At 45.7% G+C, this 15602-nt stretch overlaps 1 protein-coding gene across 1 annotated transcript; it reads left to right on the top strand.

Moving 5' to 3' along the window:
* Positions 1-4408: 4408 nt before the first annotated feature.
* Positions 4409-10128, top strand: LOC127299454 (indole-3-pyruvate monooxygenase YUCCA1). The gene is made up of 4 exons (XM_051329419.2): positions 4409-5197; positions 6674-6922; positions 7289-7411; positions 9719-10128. Exons 1-4 carry the CDS (start codon positions 4493-4495, stop codon positions 9923-9925), a joined length of 1284 nt encoding a protein of 427 aa, XP_051185379.1. The 5' UTR covers positions 4409-4492; the 3' UTR covers positions 9926-10128.
* The last annotated feature ends 5474 nt before the right edge of the window (positions 10129-15602 follow it).

Here is a 15602-nt window from a genome sequence, read left to right as displayed (position 1 = left end):
TGCCTCGTGCTGCGCTAGCGAAATTTTGTATGCCATCGGCGTATCCGGACCTTCGCCGATGGCCAAACTAGGCCGATGGCTTCGGTGGTGGGCTGTCCAGCTCAGCTCCTACGCCAACGGCCCCAATAAAAAGCCGATGGTGTAGGATTTGGCCGTCGACACCTTAACCATTTCCTGTAGTGAACCCGAATCATGGGGCGAATATCAACGACTGATTCCCGTCAGGAACCGGTTCCGTTAGAGAATCTGTTGATATATTGGGTCCACTTTTAGTGGCCCACATTAGATTTCAGATCTTCCTATAAATCTCAAAGCCCACACTGTGGCAGCCCATGGGAGTTTGAGCCCAAGTTGGTGGCAGCTCACTAGGGAGTTGCAAGATGTGGGAAGTTTAGTCCCACATGGAAAGTTGAGAGGACGTTAGACCACCTTATAAGGTGGGTTGTTCCACCACTAGTAATTGAGTGAGAAGAGGAGTGGTACACGGGTGCTCCTCCTCCTCCTCACTCCCTCATCCCGACTCGACTCGGCTTGATTCGACACGTCGCGTCGCGATCGTGGTGAGTGGATTGAGCCTCGAGCTGAGACCTTCCTTTCCTTTTGGAGTTCAGGAAAACAAACAGAGTCCTAGACGAACACGTCGGAGTTAGTCGGTTCGGGTCGCTCCCGGACCGTGGACTATCTGTAACCGACTCGAAACGTGCGTGGGACGTGGGCGTGGCCCATGTTGCCTAGGGTTTACTGAGCCTATATAATCTCTTGCCTGGCTACCACATAAACACATCTAATACACGAGTTAGGCTTTTTCCACCTCTATGTGCTTCCGCCGGCATCGTAGCCTACTCCATCCCACCCACCGGCATGCACCGGCGAACGGGAGAGAAGGTCTCCGGAACCGCTCATCTTTGCGATCCTGTACGGGAGAGAGCGAATTAGGTTTTTGGGAAGCGCTCTGCGCGACTATTCAAGCTCTTCACCACGGTCGTCTTCCATCCAAGTTGGGCGGTGCTGCCTACCGACGTCTTCAACGCCGTCTACTTCGACCCGTCGTCAGCAATGTTGTGATCAACAACGTTACTGCTACGACTTCATCTGCTACACCTCCACCGGCACCTCCAACAGATCGGTACGTGCGACATATCTCGATATGTTTAGCGATGGATGTTCTACTGTTTGCGCTGCTACTATTCATGTTGATTAATGCATCTAGTATGTTCGAGTTTCACATGTTAGTAGTTGCTGTTGTCATGTTTAATATTCTGGAATTAATCATGAAAATTGTGCCTAATTATCCAACAATCCAAAGCAATGGCATGAGAAGTTTGACAGAGCTTTAACTTGCAAAAGGTGAAGAAAGAAAGGTGTGCAAGTTGCTGAAATTTTTATATGGCCTGAAACAAGCACCTAAGCAATGGCATGAGAAGTTTGACAGAACTTTAACTTCCGTAGGCTTTGCTGTTAATAAGGCTGGCAAGTGCGTGTACTATCGCCATGGTGGGGGCGAAGGGGTTATACTATGTTTGTATGTGGATGATATTTTGATCTTTGGTACAAACATGGAAGTAACCAACGAAGTCAAGTCTTTCTTGTCAAATAGTTTTGATATGAAAGATCTGGGAGAAGCTTATGTGATCCTGAACATCAAGCTGATTAAGAACGAGAGTGGGATTACTCTAACACAATCCCATTACGTTGAGAAGATCTTGAGCCGGTTCGGCTATATTGATAGCAAGACTTCCTCTAACATCTTATGATCCCAGCGTGACACTACGCAAGAACCGCAGGATTGCCATAGATCAATTGAGATATTCTCAAATCTTTGGCTCACTCATGTACTTAGCGAGCGCGACTAGACCCGACATCTCTTTTGCTGTTAGCAAGTTGAGTAGGTTCATGGCAAACCTGGGTACTGATCATTGACATGCACTTGATAGGGTCATGTGCTACCTATGTGGTACAATGAGTTATGAGATTCACTATTCAGCGCACCCAACTATGCTTGAAGGATATAGTGATTCGAATTGGATCTCTGATATGGTTGATCTCTACGCCACAAGTGGGTATGTATTTACCTTTGGAGGTGGCGCAGTGCCATGGAGATGTTGCAAACAAACCATATTGACGAGGTCAACTATGGAAGCAGAAATAACTGCTTTAGAAACAACCACTATTGAATCAGAGTGGCTGCGTGAGCTCTTGATGGACTTGCCTGTGGTTGAAAAACCTGTTCCAGCAATGTTTTGAATTGTGACAATCAAACTGTAATTGTCAAAGTGAACAATTATAAAGATAACGCGAAGTCATCAAGACACGTAAAGAGACGTCTAAAGTCTGTCAGGAAATTGCTAAACTCCGGAGTCATAACTGTTACATATATTCAAACAGACAAAAACCTGGCAGGTCCCTTTACAAAGGGACTATCACATAATGTGATAGAAAGTGCATCGAGGGAGATGAGTTTGAGACCCGTTGATGTTACACCATAGTGGTAACCCAACCTTTGTGACCGGAGATCCCGTGAATTAGGACCTGGGAAGAACAAACTAGTGGTTTAGTTGAGGAGAGTATTATGCAACCATTTCTATGTGAAGATGCACAACTCTCAATTGTTGTAAGGCAGGTTGGCAACAAGCCTTAATGTGTTTATGTTGGCTATTTTAGCAAAGATGCTGCCCTACAGATCATTCTTGAAGTAACACACCTATATGATTTTGATTGTTAAACGTCGCAATCTATGAGATTTGGGTGATCTCTAGTAAACTCATGAAGAGACCACGAAGTATGACGCATATGCTTCACCCATGGGGTAGGCTACTGGAAGTCATGTACTGGTTATGACTTTGAGTGAAACATGTTCACGCAAAACTTGCAATTCAAGGCTTAGTCCATTGTTCAAGTGAATGGATGTAGCTTAAGGTTCTAGACGGAAGTTCAACTTAACAGTCTATGCTGAAACACTGGTTAATAAACAAGCAACGAGTATTGCTAAATCTCTAAATGGGCATTTGAGATCTGGTGGGGGATTGTTGAAATATTGGGTCCACTTTTAGTGGTCCACATTAGATTTCAGATTGTCCTATAAATCTCAAAGACCACATTGTGGTAGCCCATGTGAGTTTGAGCCCAAGTTGGTGGCAGAGAGGTGGAAAGTTTAGTCCCATATGGAAAGTTGGGAAGAAGTTAGACCACCTTATAAGGAGGGTTGTTCCACCACTAGTAAGTGAGTGAGAAGAGGAGTGGTACACACGCGCTCCTCCTCCTCCTCGCTCGCTCGTCTCGACTTGACACGACACGACACGACACGTCGCAATCGTGGTGAGTGGATTGAGCCTCGAGCTGAGACTTTCCTTTCTGTTTGCAGTTCAGGAAAACGAATAGAGTCCTAGACGGACGCGTCATAGTTAGTCGGTTCGGGTCGCTCCCGGACCGTGGGCTATCTGTAACCGACTCGAAACGTACGTGGGACGTGGGCGTGGTCCACGTTGCCTAGGGTTTCCTGAGTCTATATAATCTCGTGCCCGGCTACCGCAGAAGCACATCTAATACACGAGTTAGGATTTTCCACCTCTCTCTGCTTGCGCCGCCATCGTAGCCTACTCCATCCCACCCGCCGGCGTGCACCGGCGAATAGGAGAGCAGGTCTCCGGAACCGCTCACCTTTGCGATCCTGTACGGGAGAGGGCGAATTAGATTTTTGGAAAGCGCTCCGCGCGACTACTCAAGCTCTTCACCACGGGTCGTCTTCCGTCCAAGTCGGGCGGTGCTGCCTACCGTCGTCTTCAACGCCGTCTACTTCGACCCGTCGACAAAAACGTTGTCATCAACAACGTTACTGCTGCGACTTCATCTGCTACACCTCCACCAGATCGGTACGTGCGACATATCTCGATTTGTTTAGCGATAGATGTTATATTGTTTGCGTTGTTACTATTTATATTGATTAATGCATCTAGTATGTTCGAGTTTCACATGTTAGTAGTTGCTGTCGTCATGTTTAATATTCTAAAATTAATCATGAAAATTGTGCCCTAATTATGCAACAGAATCGTTTCGTGCCGCCCGTGGTAGCCCTAGTGCGAAGACAATGGTGGGCGAGATGGTGGCCGGCCGGCTGGCTGCATGGTATGGTATCGCTCGACTCTTACGCCACACAGGCATTAACTCCCATAGCTAGCAGCCACAATGGAGGAGCTTAATTTGGCGTCTAGACGTACGTCACTCGGTATAGTATCGGCCGATCGGTCGATACCTTTGGGTTCATACGGCCCATGCGTTCGTCCATAAAGGATCCATACTCCCATATACATCTAGCAATCAATTCCTAGCCATCTCTACCTAGCTAAGCTACTCCGTCGATCGCAATTGCACCGTATTCCTACAAGTATATATATACACACATAGAGGTCTAGGTGTAGCTTCGGCTATGTGCCTTGATACCCAGTACTACGAGCTCACACTTGAGAGTTGAGACCGGCATCAAAGATCTCTCGCCATGCCACTACTCTCGCACGGCGACTTGCAGCTTGACGGCGAGCCCTCCGCCGCCCTACACGACGATGTGGCGCCGAGGCGGGTGTGGGTGCCCGGGCCGGTGATCGTCGGCGCCGGGCCGTCGGGGCTCGCCACGGCGGCGTGCCTCAAGGCGCGTGGGGTGCCGTCGCTGGTGCTGGAGCGGGACGCGTGCGTGGCCGCGTCGTGGCGGCACCGCACGTACGAGCGGATGCGGCTGCACCTGCCGCGCTGCTTCTGCGAGCTCCCGCTGGTGCCCTTCCCCGCCGGTACGCCTCCGTACCCGACCAGGGACCAGTTCATCGCCTACCTCGACGCCTACGCGCGCGCCTTCGCCGTCGAGCCGCTCCTCGGCGCGCGGGTCCGGGCCGCCGCCTACGACTCCGCCATAGGCTTCTGGAGGGTCACCGTCGACGTCGACGGTGAAGGCGCTGTGGCAACGACGACGGAGTTCGTGTCCCGCTGGCTGGTGGTGGCCACCGGCGAGAATGCCGAGCCGGTGTGGCCAGAGGGCGTTGAGGGGATGGACGTGTACCGTGGCGCGGTGATGCACACCAGCACCTACAAGAGAGGGGACGAGTTCGCGGGGAAGAAGGTCCTCGTCGTAGGATGCGGCAATTCCGGCATGGAGGTCAGCCTGGACCTATGCAACAATGGCGCCAAGGCATCCATGGTCGTCAGGGACAAGGTAGGCGCCTATAATTACTCTAATTAAGTCACTGGCACTCTGCTACTAGTAGATTGCACCCAGAAATTTACTCGTACACCATTTAAGTCACTGACATGGCATGCCACTCTTCCGTGAGCTAGGTAGTAGCTAGGTTACAGACAAGAAACTAGCCCAAGTTAAGCGCTAATAACGATCAAAATGAAGTCCTTATCCCTTTCTCTCAGTTGTAGGGTGCCACTATGCCTGCGAATTCCCTTGTTCGATACTCCATCACAAGGAATATTAAACCCATCACATATACATTTTTTTCTGAGGGATTCTTGAAAATAACAATGCATGCCTCTGGAATATTGTTTGATACTTCCATTGTTTTTTTTTCCAATTTCTCATCCCCATGTTCGATCTATGCATCCCAATTCCCCTTAACTATTTCTACTGTTTTGTATGCATGGACCATGTTTGGAGAGCCATGTCGTGCATGCTTAAAATGGATCCCGTATTACAAAAATAAGGGCATAGCAAACACTCAAATAGCTGGTTGAAGAATAGGTCTGAGGTGTTAGTTGCGTAGGAAGTTTTTGTAGAATAAATCATTACACCGAAAATATGATGTCAGGAAACATATTCTGATTTTTTAAACATAAACAGTTATGTTTAACTTAAACTTTGTATGTTTCAAACTGTGAAATGACTAAAAGAAGGCACACTCTATCACTAACATATGTTTTTATTGAGTAAAGGACAGTATAGGTCCTCAAGCTATTTCTATGGTCTCGCTAGGTAAATTTGAAAATTGTGCATCCGGGACCAAGGTGACTCTTTCCAATGTTCCAGGGCCTACATGAGAGTCTTATAACCTACAATTAGCTCTACTATTTACAAATTTGAAGTTTGAATGGCGTATATATAACTCTACTTAATGTACTTACCCAATTTCTACATTTCCACATCAAGTGTTTTTTTTAAAGCTTAAGGAAAGAACCATGTATAGAGTTTGATCTATACATAGTGAGATATTTACAATTTCATATCATAGAAATCATGCATATTAAATACTAAGTTGACTATACTAGCAAATATCTTGTTGAAATTAGTATCGAATATGTGTATAGGACTACCATTTGACTAAAAAATTATGGACTTACAAAGGGTCGTGTGTGTACGTCCAACACATGCCTAATATATAAATGCACCGTCAGTATGAAACTATTAAGTTGGACACAAGATTATGAAGGCGGCGGTCCGGAACGCCATCGTGGAGGTGATCAATTTATCCGTGATGGTCGAGACATTGTATGATGGCCTCGGTAGGCTTCGTCGTTAGTATAATGTGTCCACTTAGTACCGAGAGATGTATGAACATACATAGTCATGCTCGGATATGTAAGCTATTTTCCATGAATCTCGTTGACAAATATTGTCTCGTCACCTACTTTATGGTTTTATCTCAATAATTCTAACGGATCTCATACATTTCTTGTGTGATTTTTGTAGCTTCATGTGTTGCCTCGAGATATACTGGGCATCTCAACATTTGGCCTCTCTGTATTCCTTCTCAAGTGGTTTCCGATTGAATGGGTAGATGCCTTATTCCTCTTTTGCTCAAGGTTGATACTTGGAGACACCGCAAAATATGGTCTCCAACGGCCTAAGATCGGCCCGCTCCAAATAAAGAAATCAACCGGCAAAACCCCTGTGCTTGATATAGGAGCTCTGAGAAAGATTAGGGACGGTGAAATAAAGGTAACATAACTCCTATTGACCTCATTCTCGTGGAACATGATCAACACTTTTGACTTTATTCCAACAATAATGCTACTCCCTCCAGCTCAAAATAATTGCTCAAAGTAGATGTATCTACACACTAAAACATGCCTAGATATATCCATTTTTGGGCAGTTATTTTAATCAGGGGAGTATAGTAAAATGAGCATCAAAACTTTGTGTTAATCGATCTTGAAGTAACAGCTCCCTAGTACTCCTAGCATTTCAGCATCCAACTATTAGCAACGAATGAAAGATCTAGCCAGTTGTTTCTAGTGGCCAGTGTACTGTGTTCGGTTATTACTCGATGATGTCCTAGTGAATCTAGAGAGAGATTCTATGCAGGTGGTCCCGGCGATCAACCGGTTCACTGAGGGTGGTGTTGAATTCGCTGACGGATGTAAGGAGGATTTCGATGCGGTCATACTCGCCACCGGGTACAAAAGCAACGTGCCATCATGGCTCAAGGTAACGTACGAAAATGAGTACTCCCACTTATTATCATCATGCACTCATGAGTGATAAATAAATAATTGACGCTGTGCATGCATGCAAGATGAAATTACGCAAGAGTGCAAGACAAGATGCCTAGACCAAGGGCCTCTATCGTGTCTGCAAATAGCATGCATGCATGGGGTATTGCTAGGTTGAACTGTTGATATTCATACAAAGCGCTATACATATGCTTCTGGCTTCAAACAAGTTCAATTTGAACTCCTAAAACGGCTTATATTTAGCAAGGGATTAATGGAGTAGATAGCAACAGAGATACCCAAAAAAAAATAGGTGGTATAATATTTCGAGAAAAAACCACTTGTGCACACCAGTGATATTCTCGATTCGAAAATACCTGATCCATCTTAATTAGACATGAACCTAGCTAGTTTGTCAACTTACGACTTTGACTTCCCGGCAAAAAAAACTTATGACTTGGAGTGTGCTTTGCATAAATACATTAGCAAAACAATACTATGAAATAATGAGTTTTCTAAAATTTTATATTGTAATACTCAAGTTACAAAATTTTACTTGCCCACTTTTGAGGAGGGTGTATATTTTCCAATGGTGGTAGTATTTTGTTTGTATAGTCCTTGTCATTTTGATGGAGGTATTAGATTTAGATAGGAAGGCATGGGCATTGACAATGATGCTAACAAGAGGGCGATATATATGTACCTATCGATCTCTCCCATGGGGACACAGAAACCTTTCCAAAAACCGTGAATGTGGATTGACAGCCATATACATGAGATGAACTGTGCTAGCTAGCTAGGTCCTCTTTAGTCTTTAGACTTGGAGAGAAAAATATTTTGTTAACACATTTAAATCAACAATTTGTCGATTTGGGCAGAGTGTGTGTGCATATGGCCATATGTCCAAGTCTTGTGGGTGCGATCAATGTGATAGCTACAAGCATGTACTTGATTTCCTTGTTGCTTAGTTGCATCATATCGATCATCGCGTGTGCTGGCGTCTAGTGTAGACATGGACACATTTGCTAGCTGCTGTATACGTCGACGTCGTGTCAACGAATCGTCATACTTTTCATCTTTTAAACTAGCTGGCCAGAGCTAATTAAGGATGGAGAATATATATGCATATAGGCGGCTCGATCTTAGCTTGCATGTTCCTGTCAACTCGATCTTGATCTCATGCGTGGGTGTATTTCCTTTGTAGTTGTATTCTTGCTGTTGTTGTTGTACAGTGAGCTGGTCCAGCAGTGGAGCCCATGCTTTGGACGCTAGCTTGGACCTAACGGTGACAGCTGATGCTATACGAAATAAAAAAACATGAGTAACATCAAGCCTAAAAATCTAAAATAAATAAATTCCATACCAAACATGAGTAACCTTTTCCAAGAAACCTGAACTATAAACCAATCCTATTTTGCTTACTCAATGGTCGCACATGAAGCAGTGCTGCACTTCCCTGATATTTTAAAATAAATCTATTGTACACACACATATCGTGTTCCATGCATGCTACTCCAATAAAGAAACCAGACTAGTTTTCAGAGAATACATGAACAAGAACCATATTGGCAGTTAGGGAATTATTTTAGCTCGCAACTATTGATATGTCTCCATGCAGAGGGAACTACAAGCCTTCACTGTTGAGAAAGGGATGATACGGTCTTTCCAAAATTTGCATGGACATCTTACTACTCCAGTTGAGTTAGGTTCTTGTTGTTGAGATCTTCCTCTGAGTTAGGTGTGATGCACATGCTGGCCCATAATGATGTGGTGAGGGCCATGTATCTCTGGTGATCATCATGTGCATGGCTATAGTGCTTGCTACCACACCCATTGCCCACTCTACCTTTTGTAGGGTGGCCCACCTGGATGATTTGCTTGATGCCTCCCATCTGCTCACCAGATTTGATGCATGGTCTCAACTCTAAGTCTGTTTGGCGCAATAGCTGAGTTGACGTTGAGCCGTCTATGTGTGCACATGTATTTTTGAGTTTCTTAATTGGAAAATGTGAGCAATGTGTTACTAACTGGTATGGATGGTATTCCAAATTCCGCACAAGATTCTGCAAGTCTTTTCATTGGCCGCCCATATTTGGACGATGTGGTAGCCTTTACATTATTGGTTCACCATATTTGATAACTAATGATTAGCAGAGTCATCCGACAATATGTGTGCTAAAATAGTTGGTATCTTATTTGCAGCGTGCAATGAAATTGGTCATGAGTATAAGTATTTCTTCTTGTAAAAACAAACTGTAATTTTGCATGTTACTCATCAAATAGGTATATGTACTTATTTCAGGAGGATGAATTCTTCAGTGAGAGTGATGGGTTCCCCAGGAAGGCATTCCCGCACAGCTGGAGGGGCAAGAATGGCCTCTACGCCACCGGCTTTACAAGGAGGGGTCTCATGGGTTCCTCCTACGATGCCTCGAGAATCGCCGCCGACATCGCCAACCAATGGAGCGAGGCCCTTGCTAGGAATATCGTCGCTCACAACGATGCTTGAACAATAGTACTCTTATGCTCTAATTTCACCTGCTTGAAATGTTCCGTGTTTTTGAGCAATGCCTCCGTTGGTGTATATATCTATCTCCAGCTATCTAATGTGTCCGCATAGAAAGATATTATAGAGATATATGTATGGAATAATTAGTGAGAAGCAAGGTGGGGTAATGCAGTATATCGCAAATATTCCTTTTCCAGTGCAAATGAATGTAAAAAAAAGCCCATCGTGTCTTTTGTTTTTGTTTTTTGAGGGATGCTCACAGTGTGCATGGAGAATGCTCGTTCTTTTTTCACAGGCCCGGCACATGATCACCGTAGCCAAACGGGTGTGCAGGTCCAGTACACTATGGGCCTGTTTGGTTTGCTGGGCTTTTTGTTTTTCTGCTGCTGCGGAGCACGTCTTTGTAGCTTTGTTGAGTTTTGATGGGCTAATACGACGTCTGTGTCAGACTCTGCACTTCAGTTGGTCACTCACTCAGTATCTCAAAAAAAAAAGTTGGACACTCTCTCACACCTAAGGATGGCAATGGGCAGGGTATGAGCAGGGTAGAGCAATACCATACCCATACTCGTATAGTCGATGGGTACAAACTTCTACCCATACCTGTGCCCATGGGTATAAAACATTACCCATACCCATACCCGGCGGGTACCCGTACCCATTGTGTACCCGGTGGGTAGATTAAATTGTACATAAGTTTCTCGCAATTTTACATTTATCGATAATAAATTTTATTAAATAATAAATCATCTCAACTCGATAACATGTAGTTGAGTACATAACAATTAAAAAATATAAAAAATCTCATTCTTATATAGTAACTCATAAATCGATAAAAGTAGACGTGTAACATAAGAAATTGACAATAAACAGGCAGGGTATGGGTATACCCGCTGGTACAAAGCTATACCCGCCCTACCTATGACTTAACGGGTAGGGTATGGATACTACCCATAGGCATAAAAGTGTACACCCTGCCCATGCGGCTACGGTACCCGCAGGTACCCATACACCCGCTCTCTGACTAGCCACCTGCACTTCGTGGCTGTTTGGGTGATGAGTATTTAGAGTTAGTTTTGGGAAACCGAGTTTATGGAGATTTTTTTTATAGCAAAACCAGCTTTATTTTGTTTTTCAGTTACGACATGTTCAAGAAAAATCCATGTTTGGACGAGGCGCACAGCACGTTCATGGTATAACGTGTAGCCGCAGCGTCTTCGACGCAGGTATCGTGCTCTCCGCCGCTAATTACAACCGTCTTTGACGGCACTGGTTGGTTCCTCCCCAGTGGCTGCCGTGCGACCAACTCGTCCATCAGCAGCATCGTGGCAGCATGGCGCCATCCGCCGAGAACAGCACCGGCACCTCGGGTGCCATTGATGCTGCCGTGACATGCCTGTCTTTCACATTAGCGAGCGCGCGCGACCTCCAAGCCTCCGCTGCTGTTGAGCCACTGGCAGGCACTACTTTGGCTTGTAGAAGCAGTAGGTGCCATAGCAGGATCCCAACCAAGAAAAAAATAGCGCGCTATAACAAAATAGTGTCGGCCGAAAAATACGTTATTTGCGTGCTAGCGTCGGAATAATGTAGCGTGAGCTGTCTAAAAACGCTATAGCGTGTTATTATCGTCGAAATAGCGCTATTTTTTTCCATGATCCCAACACAACAATCTCTCGTCAATGGTATCTTGCCCCTGAAGATGTCAACAGCGCACGGCCTCCAACTCATCTCGACGGAGAGGACATGGTGATGGTCTCCATGACACTAAAGAAGCTGGTCTCGTCGGTCCAGGGATGCTTGGTGGCCTCCATCTCCATTACTAGCCAGACCTCCGACGCAGTTCATTCTTGGCGGGCCTCTGTTGTGGGCAGCTTGAGCAGTATCTCTTGGGCTGTCTCAGCGGTTTCCGGCCTCGGAGAAAATCCCGTCATCATCCATAAATTGAAAGACCTCCACTCCTCCACTCGCCTTGTTATTGTTGATCACCGGCCACCGGCGAGGCCATTCTGCTCCGTGGAATTACATGCTTTACCCTGTTCAACCAAAAGATCAATTAAAGAAACTAGAAAATTATATTCAACACCTTTCCGTAAGTCTTGGTTGGTGGGCTTTTTTAAAAGATCTCTCGCACGGGCTTTAGGTGTTAATCGTTTGATTTTTTGGGGGGAGGTAGCAATTATTTTTAACACTGTGTTGCCTAGAATTTAAATCCAAAACCTTGTAGGCCTGATACCACGTGCAATTGCATGCTCTAGCCAGTTCAGTCAAAAGAACAATCTGACTTGATCCAATGCACCTCACCATCGAAGACGATGTACAACATGTCGAGGTTTCCGAGGTCGGCACGCGGCACCGCAGCGCATGCCATTGCAGCATCGTTGTCCTGGAATTGACTACACTTACGACCCATTTTCCCAAAAACATCTCCGGCCCATCTTTTCCAAAACGTAGATTTTAAGTATTATGGAAACCAAGTTTTGCTTATCCAAGAATTAGTTAGAATATTCAGACAAACTTTTAGTTTGTTAGCCATTAAAACAGGGTTGTAGATAAACGGTTCTGTATAAACTTGCTATCCAAACAAGGCCAATCACGTCGGAGAGAGTCCTATTTGACACGGTTTTCATGTTTATGTACCGGTTTGTGTGTTCTACCCTGATTCTGTTTTACTGCTTCATTCTTGCCCAGTTCTTTCGCGCCTAGTTTTGTGTGAGTTATACTTTGTCTCCTTCTGTTCGCATCCAGTTCTGATACTTTTCCAAAATGATGGAGCCCAGTTTGTTCGCGCCCTAGTTTGAGTAACAAATGGATTTTGAGATTTTTTCAAACTGATAAAAAGGAATAATTCAAAACATGATTAAAAACAGGAGGTATCTGAACAAGGTGAGCCAGCTTCAAGTTTGTTACGATGCCACCCACTTTCCGCCAACCTTTCTCTCTCGTCGTCCCTCACCTCCGGAGTCGTCCTCCTCTCCCTGTCTCCTCCTCATCCCGTTTTCGACGGCTTTTCTTGCCGGAGATGGCGAGGGGGGGCGCGGGGAGGCCGACCGTCCCCATCTATATCATCCTCGTACTAGTAGGTTTGTGCCTAAGTGCCAGAATGGCGTTATATCGCGAGCGTTTGGTCAGCAGGAGATGGTGAGTTCCTCCTGGTGGTCGGCGGCAGTGGTGCCCGTTGCTTGCGGCTCTGGTGGTCGGAGCTAACGGCGAGGAACAGAGCCTCTTCTCCTCCCTCTCCAATAAAGCTCGAAGGAAGAGCCAAGAGAATCAAGGATCTATGGGTTCTCCCCTTCCTCCTCGTGGTCGTGGAGATAGATAGGAGGAAGTAGAGGAACCTCAGGCTCCTCGATCTAGAGCTTGGCAGGGAGACACTGTGTGTGAGGCTTGCTCATGCAAGAAGCTCCTCTTCGTGGAGTCCATCAGCATCAGCGAGGTGACGATGGGGCTAACTTTTTGCAGAGGAGCCACTCCACTCTGGGAAGCTCTATTCATCCTGATTTTCTTACTCTTTGAGAGGATATTCATCGACCCCACACTTGGAAGCAACGCCATCGATGCCCCAAGTGGCATGTTTCCCCGTGGCGACGACGGTGCCTGGTCTTGGAGGTTCAAGATCGGCGGCTACCAAGGACCTGATCACGTTTTTGCAACATATTTTTGGGTTGTACATGTAAATCTCAAGGCCCATACTATTTTTTCTTTCTCTTTGAGGGGACTTTCTGTAATCTTGTAACAACCGCTTAAGTAATGCAAGTTGCCAGGCCCTTCGTGGCCTCTCCCATTAAAAAAAAAGAACATATACGCCGAGCTTTTACAAACTGACCCAGCACAAAGTACTTTTTAGATTACCTACCTTAAGAGTCTTGGTTTTTAGACATACCGAGGCATCAAATACACTGTTTCTCTTTAGTACAACCAGAAAAGCTATACGATGCTAGCAGAAAAATATGATAATTAGCAAGCATATGCACAAGTAAGGTAGTAGAAACATAAGACTATCATCGCAGATGAAAAGACAAGATAAGGTATGGCCAACCTGGTCAGGCTCGGGCTTGAAACTTGAGCCCGAAAGTCGGGATGGCTGGGCTTGGGTCAACAAAATATGTGATTTAGAAAGGGTTAGGCCGGGCCGGGGGTTTTGATGAGCATGGTTGAGGCCTGAGTTCTAGGCCCGGCGGTCGGGCTAGTCCAGGCTCGGGCTTTTTAGGCTCGGCCTGAGTTTTGCCCAGGTATCTCAACTTCTCAAGTATGCAATATTCTTCCAAATTAAAACTACAAGAAGCTAAGAGCATCTCCACCGGTGCGTCCCATATAATAGCCGACAACATCACCGACACAGTTGTATGGGGCATGCCAGCAGGAGCTCATAAGAATAGGGACGTCTGTCGCACACCGGCACGCTCCATATGCCCCCTCTCCCCTAAAATTTATTTTCACTTTTGACGGTTACAATTTTTTGCATAGGTTTAAACGGCAATTAAAACAATATTAAAATGTTTAAACCCAAAAATAGTTCAAACACAAAAATTAAATTATTCGTACAAGAATTCAAATAAACTGAATGCAAGATGTTCAAAAATTATGTGGCATTTCCTCTCCTCACCTACAAATGTTGAACTAGATCATTTTGAAGTTGAGTATGGACACTTGCATCTCAAATTTTTTGATGCATGTGGACGCAAGCAGCAAACTAGGTTGGTACATGCTCAACCTTAGCAAGAGGTCCCTGAAAATCAAATGGATGGTCACCATCCGATGGTGTGTTGCACTCACTCTCGATGATCATGTTGTGCGTGATCATGCCAAGTGTTAATTACCTCACACATCTGAGATTTCGACCAGGTGAGAGAAGGGTACCGAACAATGGCAAGACGCTTCTAGAGCACACAAAAAGCCTGCTCGACATCCTTGCAACATGTTTCATGGCATGTCACAAAATAACCTCTCTTCTCTGTAGTAGGTTCTGCGATTGTCTTCACAAATGTAACATACAGTGCATAAATACAACCGGCTAGATAGTACCCCTTGTTGTATGCATGGCCATTAATCTCAAAATTGACATCAACAACATGTCCCTCAGCTAGCCTTGAAAATACTGAAGCACGCTGCAACATGTTGATATCATTGTGTGGCCCTGCCATGCCCACAGTGATGGGGTTCGTTGCATGGAAAACAAAAAATTTCCTACTGCAAGACGAATAAAACCAACAGATCTAATCTATGGAACACCCAAGATCTAATCTACAAGATCGAAGCAACGAGATGGAGATGAGACTAACCCTCGAAGATTCCAAAGCCTACGAGATTAATATCGTTGTTGGTGTAGACGATCGTCCCCTGGTGCTGCAATCCGGCAGCACTTCCGTACTCGGTCGTGCGTACGGTGTCGATGAAGCTCCTTCCTCTCCCGTTCCAGCGGGCAGCAGAGGTGTGGTAGATCTCCTCCAACTTCCAGTAGCACGACAGCGTGGTGGTGGTGGTGGAGGAAGAAAACTGCAGGGCTTCGTCTAAGCCGGAGCAGCGTATGGTGGAGGGAGAGGCGGCCAGAGGAGGAGGCAATGGATGTGGGGTGTGGCCGCCCACCCCCTCCCCTCTTTATTAGGGGGTCAGCCGGCCAGGGTGGCCCCCTTTCCCATCTAGGGTTAGGGGGGGCGGCGGCCAAGGGGGGAGAGGGCTT

The sequence above is a fragment of the Lolium perenne genome, chromosome 5 (assembly GCF_019359855.2).
Source record: "Lolium perenne isolate Kyuss_39 chromosome 5, Kyuss_2.0, whole genome shotgun sequence".
In the NCBI taxonomy this organism is placed as follows: domain Eukaryota; kingdom Viridiplantae; phylum Streptophyta; class Magnoliopsida; order Poales; family Poaceae; genus Lolium; species Lolium perenne.
This window is presented reverse-complemented; position numbering and strand designations above follow the sequence as displayed.

Bases quoted from the DNA above. Each gene is read 5' to 3' on its own strand.
- LOC127299454 (XM_051329419.2), top strand. From the start codon at position 4,493: ATGCCACTACTCTCGCACGGCGACTTGCAGCTTGACGGCGAGCCCTCC. The intron at 5,198-6,673 runs GTAGGCGCCTAT...TGATTTTTGTAG, and splicing joins CCATGGTCGTCAGGGACAAG to CTTCATGTGTTGCCTCGAGA. The intron at 6,923-7,288 runs GTAACATAACTC...GATTCTATGCAG, and splicing joins TTAGGGACGGTGAAATAAAG to GTGGTCCCGGCGATCAACCG.